Source organism: Malania oleifera, chromosome 2 (genome assembly GCF_029873635.1).
Source record: "Malania oleifera isolate guangnan ecotype guangnan chromosome 2, ASM2987363v1, whole genome shotgun sequence".
Classification (NCBI taxonomy): domain Eukaryota; kingdom Viridiplantae; phylum Streptophyta; class Magnoliopsida; order Santalales; family Ximeniaceae; genus Malania; species Malania oleifera.
In genome coordinates this window covers 56,040,916-56,048,974 of record NC_080418.1, presented here as the reverse complement: position 1 = coordinate 56,048,974, position 8,059 = coordinate 56,040,916, and the positions used below count along the sequence as shown (strand labels likewise).

The 8,059-nt window shown below is 35.2% G+C and overlaps 1 protein-coding gene across 1 annotated transcript; it reads left to right on the top strand.

The window, feature by feature from the left end:
- The first annotated feature begins 3,345 nt into the window (after positions 1-3,345).
- On the top strand, positions 3,346-6,058 carry LOC131149662 (peroxidase P7-like). Its single transcript, XM_058100303.1, has 3 exons — positions 3,346-3,629; positions 4,848-5,039; positions 5,264-6,058. Exons 1-3 carry the CDS (start codon positions 3,411-3,413, stop codon positions 5,819-5,821), a joined length of 969 nt encoding a protein of 322 aa, XP_057956286.1. The 5' UTR covers positions 3,346-3,410; the 3' UTR covers positions 5,822-6,058.
- The last annotated feature ends 2,001 nt before the right edge of the window (positions 6,059-8,059 follow it).

The following is an 8,059-nucleotide window of genomic DNA, read 5'->3' as shown; positions in this document are numbered from 1 at the left end:
AACAACATCTTGTTTTCTATTTTTTTTTAAAAAAAATTATATAAGAAATAAAAAATTTTAGAAAACAATATTTCAAAAAATGTTTTACAACTTTGCTATACAAGTTTAGAAAATTATAAAAATAAGGAGCACTTTTGTAATTATTAAAAATTTTAAAAAATAAAACTATTTTTCTCAAATGAATAGTATTAAACCATTTTATTGTTTTCCAATTTCATATATAAATGAAGTAAAATTGAAAGAAAAAAGAATTTTTATAATTTTTTTAGAAAATTTAAAATGAGAAACGATATGTTTTGAACAACTCGGTCCTAAGACATCCTTAACCATTTTAAATTTTAGATCAGATGTCTATTCAATAATATATATTTTTTTCAAATACCTTATTTTTCAAAATCAAATGTCTATCGCATGGCAATACTTTTGTTTGGTATATGTTATTGAATTTCAATTACCATCTAATCCCAAAATAAATCTCCTTATCCTCTTTAAATTTTTTAATGGTTTCTAGAATTTAACATGCTTTTTAAATGGCATATTTTAGATACCGTATTTGTAAAAAAGAAAACATTTCATGCTTATCTCAACATAATACTTTTGTTTGGTTTATGTTATAGGATTTCAATGTGATATTACAACTATATCACCATCTAGTCCCAAAATGAAATGTTATTGGTATCCTGATCCGAACACCAGTAGCTGGGGATTTTGTTAGGGAATTTTATTTACTTCTTCAAGATGTAGTGATTTATTTTATAGGCAAGAATGAAGGAGAATTGTTCTTGATGATTTTTACATTTTTCTATATGTAATTCTCATTTCAATATTCTCTCACTTTATGTTTGCAAGTATGAATTCTGAGTTTTAGTTTGAATTTGCATGGATTTGAACAAAACACAACACAAAATTATAATGCTTTTGTATAAATTCAATACTTGAAATCTGTGTTACCAAATAGTACATCAATTCATTTTATTCGATTTGTGCTGCCATAAGGGATTTGTTTGATTTGAATTCTATTAGGCTTGTTTTAGTTGGTTAATGATTCAGGTTTCGTTAGGCTAGTTTTGATTTTGACGCCCGAGCTGGTTTTTTGTTAGGTTTTTGTAAATCTCTTATGGTATATTTGTAACCACAGTCTTCGTCTGCCATAAGCGAGGACTGTCAATATAGTTGAGTATTTCGTTAAAAAAAAGTTATTCTATTTTTAAGTACCAATTAAATATTATGTAAATGCATTCCTATCTTTCTATTTGAAGAGGTCTTAAATTTGAATTTGTATTGAATTTGGATAAAATATTATATAAAATTATATTAAAATTTATCTAAATCCATCCAATTTCAAATCTAAGACAGAAATTCATACTCGCAAATGCAGCATAAAAGCTGGAGAAATGTTTTGGCACACCATGGGGTCACAAACACATCCTCAAGCTGCACATTGGTTGTCATTTTGTTGACTATTAGCTGGATTCCTCCTAATAGCTATATATATATATTTAAACTCACCGACGACTGCCTCCTCAGCGCCGATCCACGAGCAGTCTACCCTTTTCTTTTTAAGTATAAACTTGGTGTCGTCTTCTTCAACTTGCTTCGCTCTCTGATCCACAATTTCGGATTCTGACCCAGTTTTGTGTCATAAGAAAATTTTTAAAAAATTATGCCCCATTCTGGGAAGGTGAAGGGGTAGGTGAACAGGACCGCCCCATCACATCATCCTACCATGCATGCACGTTCAATCCATATGAACTTCAATCGTCCTTATCTTAACGTACAATAATTGTTAATCAGTTTTTTTATTCAATATTGTCAAATCAAATTGCCTTTCTTGAGCAAACATAAATAAATAAATGAACATGAATCAAGAATGTGCAAGTTTGTAGCCCATTAGGCTGGTTTTCGTTGGTGTGCTGATCAGGGAAGTAGGCATGTTTGACTAAACTCTTTGTACCTTGTGTTTATTCCACCTAAAATTAATATGAGATTCATCAAGTTAATCGTGGAATGATTTCTTAGTCTACGGATATGGGCTAAAGTTGATCACTTCTGCCCACTAGCTGGGTACCCCAAGTTAAGACGTCTCATGCATGGGCATGTTTAAAAAAAAGTTTCTCTTGATCTTATTAAGATTTTGTTCTTTACATATATATGTCCAGCCAAATGCATGCCAAGTACAAAAAATTATTATTGCCTGTCCACTCCGATGTTTCTTAATCATATTGTCCATTGATTCTGCAAAATGTTAACATATGGAACAGGCAATCCATAGATAACAATTTTATCCAAAAAATTGATTTGTTAGCTAGTTAAGGGAATGCTCAATGACCTATTTTATATATAATACCGCGGCCATATTTTTTTTTTAAACTAATCTAGGGAGTGTTTATTAAATAATGAAGTCATCATTAGACATTTGCCTAACTCATTAAATTTTAAGATAAAAAGATTCTTCAAGAATGTGTTTGTTTCACATGTTGATATTTTGAAGAATTGAACATAATTAGAACGGACAAGTCATAATAATTATTATTGATATTCCATTTGCATGTGTAATGTGTTTATATATATATACTAATATATATATTAATATATATATTAGTAGGGTATACTTTTAACTATCGTGCAAAGGGTGCATTTATGGTAGACATCTCAAATAATCTTCAACCCATTATTTTATTAAAAACGCAATGAATTGGGATACTTAGGTGTGTTTGATATTATAAATTCCTTTTTCTTATATTTATCTCTTAAATGGTTGATATATAGTTAAGGTTAATCAATTCAGACTTATATATCGAACATATTATGTTCGGATCTTGGAATAAACAGAAATGGGTATGGGATATATGAGATAGGATACTAGGCATTATCTAGTCCCAAGTCTTTAGTCGCCATGCACTGTAATTTCACCGCAAAACAATAATTCATTGATTGCAGTGAAGGTAGCGCGTAAGTCCATTTGAATCGCCCCTCATGATAAGACCCTTATTTTGTCCACTTGCTTCCTGCCTTTCAAGCTTTTTGTCTCTCTTTTTTTTTCCAATTATTATTAAAGAGGTCAACTAGGCCTGCCTTGTTCCCCTTTCCTCCTCCCTTTTATTTAGTAATTTTGTTATATCTCTTTGCAGAGATTCCATTGTGTTTCCCCTGTAATAACCCATCAAAATAAAAAAGAAGAGCCACCGTGCAGCAAAACCGCGTTTATAGCTGCCAACTTTGAACCAATCTCCCTCCCTCCCTCCCTCCCTCTCTCTCTCTCTCTCTCTCTCTCCCCCTCTCTCTCTCTCTCTCTCTCTCTCTCTCTCTCTCATAAGCTATAGTAAGCCTATAAATAGAGGGCATGCTAGCAGCTTTAACATCACAAAAATCAGAAAGCCTAAAAGCTTTAGCTTTCAGTTTTAAAGGCAATGGCCTCCTCCATCAGTCTCCGTTTTGCTACACTGTCCATTGTGATCACTGCTCTGCTTGCTTTCCATGCCAATGCGCAGCTCTCACCCCAATTCTACGCAAACACTTGCCCTAATCTTCTAAGTATTGTACGTGCTGCAACGCAACAAGCTGTGAATAGTGAGCCACGCATGGCCGCTTCCATCCTCCGCCTCTTCTTCCATGACTGCTTTGTTAATGTACGTATATATAGTACTTACCAACTCCATCTCATGCACCAATAATTCTCTTTCTTATCCTTCATCTAGCAACTTCATTAGTCTTACTCCCAAGTGATACTTTTAGCCTGCTGCTCATAGAATGTCACATCCTTTTTACCACTTGAATACAAATAAGAGCTTCCTAGATCCAAGACTGGCTAGTGTGTTGGGGCACTAGGATTATATCTTGTCATTGGTGGCGTGGGTTGCTAACTAAATCTCATATGGAGGAATTAATGGTCCCACCATTATAAGCATTATATTTCTCATTAGAAGTTTTTATAGGATGACACTTAGTTCTATTGCAATTATTACCCCATATTGTCATGACTCACAATCACACCTAATGATTTGTTTGGTATATATGGAAGAATGAAATAGAATTAGGTTTTACGATTTTACATATATTTATTAATGAAATAGAATTAGGCTTTACGATTTTACATATATTTATCATATAATTTTTTATTTTATTAAATTCCTAATCCATTCCATTGGAAGGTATTAAATATTGAGTAGAAGTTTAAACTTATTACGTTAAACAAATAATTTTAATATTTCTCCAACGCATTCTCGCAATCAAAAACTCATTTAACTTGATGACGGGAATAATTTGTGTATACAAGCCTATGTATTATTATCTTGGTTAAGTAATTTTAATTTTCATTAGTCAGCAAGGTGTGAGTTCTAAACCTTTGTAGAGACAATATATGATACCATGTCAAAAATTCAATTCACCTAAAGGTTTAACGTTGTGAAACAATGTTAATACTTTTTAAATAGATTGGATGGACAATCAATTAAGAATCTCTTCAGTGATTGAGTTAATTAATTGGTTATGGCTAGCTTGACAAACATGCAAGTTTAATCTAATAGAAAAAGTTTCTGGAGGTTCCCCTGCTTTTTATCAGTACAAGCATCCCTCTGGTATAAAAATGGAAGAGCAGGGGAGAGACCAGTTCTCCATTAAGATGCATGCAAGGGTTGACTAGTGCTGAAATTCTAGTACTAATAATCCTCGATTCTTTAGAAGTTTTACGGGGAAGGTTTACATATGCTGGAGAGTATTTAGTATTAATAATCACTACACATCCACCTCAATATGATATGGATTAAATGTTTATACATTATTTTGAGTAATAAATAAAAAGTTAATTGCTATATATATTCACCATTTATGTGTTTTATATTTTATAGGGCTGCGATGGATCAGTTCTATTGGACGGCACAACCACCATGCAAAGTGAAAAGAGTGCAGGCGCAAACGCCAACTCTGCTAGGGGCTTTGATGTCATAGACACCATCAAAAGTCGAGTTGAGGCTGCTTGCAGAGCTACTGTATCTTGTGCTGACATACTAGCCCTCGCTACTCGAGATGGGATTGTCGCGGTTTGTAACACTAAAAACTAATTGTGCTACAACATTAAATATTTTCTCTGTTCCATATTAACACACTACTTATATATATATATATATATATATATATATATATATATATAATGAGATTAAAAGGTTGTGTACGCACCTGGAAGGGTGCATGTTTAAAGGTCTAGAAAAGATTAGATGCTTACGCGCTTCATGACTGAAATTTGTACATGGTCTACTTTTTGCAGTTAGGAGGACCAACATGGGCAGTGCCATTGGGGAGGAGGGATTCAAGGGTAGCCAACTTTAGTGGAGCTAATTCTGATCTTCCCGGACCGGGCTCTAGCCTCGCAACCCTGCTCTCCATGTTCCAAGTCAAAGGCCTAAATGCCCGAGACTTGACTGCGCTCTCCGGTGCTCACACAATTGGCCAAACTCAATGCCGCTTTTTCCGAAACCGGATCTACAATGATGCCAACATTAATGCCACCTTTGCCACCACCCGACGGACCACATGCCCCTCTACTTCCGGGAATGGCGATCTAAACTTGGCTCCTCTTGATGTGCAGACTCCCATCCGGTTTGACAATGCCTATTACCAAAACCTTTTGACTCGACGCGGGCTTCTTCATTCAGATCAGGAGCTCTTCAACAGTGGATCTCAAGATGCACTAGTCAGGACCTACAGTACCAATTCTGCTACGTTTTTCTCGGATTTTATTGCTGCCATGGTGAAGATGGGTAATATCACCCCCCTTACGGGAACCAATGGAGAGATCAGAAGGAACTGTAGAAGGGCTAACTGATTTTTCTGAGACGAGTTTAAGAGAAACCATATAATATTGTTTCAATGTCAAATTTAATAAGAGTCTACGTCAAGTGAAGTGTGGAGTATCTTTCATTAATTTACAATTGTTGATTTTCCTGTACCAAATTGGCTTTGCTAAAGCTAATAGTCAAATTGTTCATAAGAACTTCATGTGTAGTTGAGCAAATGGTCTACATTAAAATGAAGAAATGCTTTCTTTTGCTTCTCTCTACAATATTACCTCTCAATGCGGCTGTTGCTGTTTTCTTTCCTCTATAACTCAAATCATTTTAGCAACTAACAATTTGTGTGAAGAATCAAATATTGAACAATGCAACAATCTAAATGATGAACATACAGAATAATTCCTCAACCACAAGAAGAAAATAAAGTAATAACAAGAACAATGACACCAAGGATTACGTGGTTCAGTAAAGCCTATATTCACGGGAGCAAACCACAAGAATTTACTATCTCCATGTCCAAATTACATGAACAATACATGAATCCTCTCAAGAATACTCTCAATCAACCATTTGGTACCCTTGGCACACAAAAGGCACAAAAGCACACCATATACAACGTATTTTGTGTATATATAAGCCTCTTCGAAAGTTTCCCCCCGAAACTCAACCAAAATAACGTCCAAATTATTCAAAATTCAAAATCTGTGTAAGCTGCTCCGAGCCAAACAGTCGACGGTTTACCTCTACTCTACTACACCTTGATTTCATTCATGCTTTACCTTAATATGCGAGACATAATTCACAACAAACTTTACCTTGGCAAACATACATCCCCTAGGAGAAACTGAAAAACATGAACCTGTTGCTCCACCTTGAACTTTGGAACGTTAGGTTGGACCATTTCCCATCTAGCACTTAGAGACAAACACCAAGTCCAAGCAACGCCGCTTGAACTTGCCAATGACAGTTTCAACATCTACCATCAATCTCAATACAGTTATAGATGTAACACCTAAAGACTTTACCCTAGGCTTCCAACAAGAACTTTCCACAATAGTAAACACAAACACTGCTGCAAGCCTTCTATCACCAAAGCCCCTTACATAGTCTTCAACAAATCTCACAACTGACGGTCCTCTCTATTGCCTGCCAAAACACCCCATTACACCATCATGAGGGACCTTTGACATATCTCGGACATCATAGCTCGTCCTTGGGTACCGAGCGATAGACATTCCATATTGATTCTTCACAGAACCCCCTTGATACAAAAAACGAAGTCTCCCTGTTGTTCCGTCCACAAAGCTACCTTGAGATAACACCAATCTCCTTATAACCCTGTCCACAAAACCACCCTGAGATAACACCAATCTCCCTGTAGCCCTGTCCATGCGAATCAACAAACCAAATCCCTTCTTGGTCGTACCCAACACATTCATGTCAAAAACTTTTAATAGAGTTTCAATTGATTAGCCTCAGTTAAAGTATTTTCGACCAATAACATGTCATTCACACGCAACAGATACATCACTCCACTGCATCCTATTACCATATTCCCAGCTAGAAGCCTCATCAACTCACACATCTGGTATGCATCTAATACCTCCATTTCCTCCACCATAGCACTTATCTACCTATTTTTCCCTTTGCCATGCATTGCAACTTGAAAAATAGCTGAAGCCTTGCTACTAGTACTAATGAATGCATAAAACTTTAGAAAAATTTAAACCTTAGTGGTGGTTTGATAGTGCACATGGGCCCACCATGATTGTGCTGATCTCCCAAGTTGAAACTCCTTGCAATATGAACAATGTCATCTCTGCCTTGAGTCTGTTACTCCACCTACATCACATACTCATTCATACTGTGATACTGTTGACCTGAGATATAACTCCCCGCATTAATGCTCAGAGTCCCTAACTCCACACCAAAAAAATACTGATTTTTAGTAATGAAAGTATTAGTGACGGATTCAATTTCATCACTAAAAGTGGGTATTAGTGACGGTTTTTTAAAACCGTCACTAATTGTGTAAGCATTAGTGATGGTTTTAACAATCGTCACTAATATGAAACTATTAGTGATTGTTTTAAAACCACCACTAATGCTTTCGTTACTAAAAACTGATTTTCCCACTCAAACTATCGTGGAAAATCATTTTTCGCGCATAAATTATCTTGGAAAAATATTAGTGACGATTCTTGGGGTATTAGTGACGAATTTTAATCCGTCACTAAAAGTCATTTATTAGTGATGATTAAGTAACCATT

Bases quoted from the DNA above. Each gene is read 5' to 3' on its own strand.
- LOC131149662 (XM_058100303.1), top strand. From the start codon at position 3,411: ATGGCCTCCTCCATCAGTCTCCGTTTTGCTACACTGTCCATTGTGATC. The intron at 3,630-4,847 runs GTACGTATATAT...TATATTTTATAG, and splicing joins TCCATGACTGCTTTGTTAAT to GGCTGCGATGGATCAGTTCT. The intron at 5,040-5,263 runs GTTTGTAACACT...TACTTTTTGCAG, and splicing joins CTCGAGATGGGATTGTCGCG to TTAGGAGGACCAACATGGGC.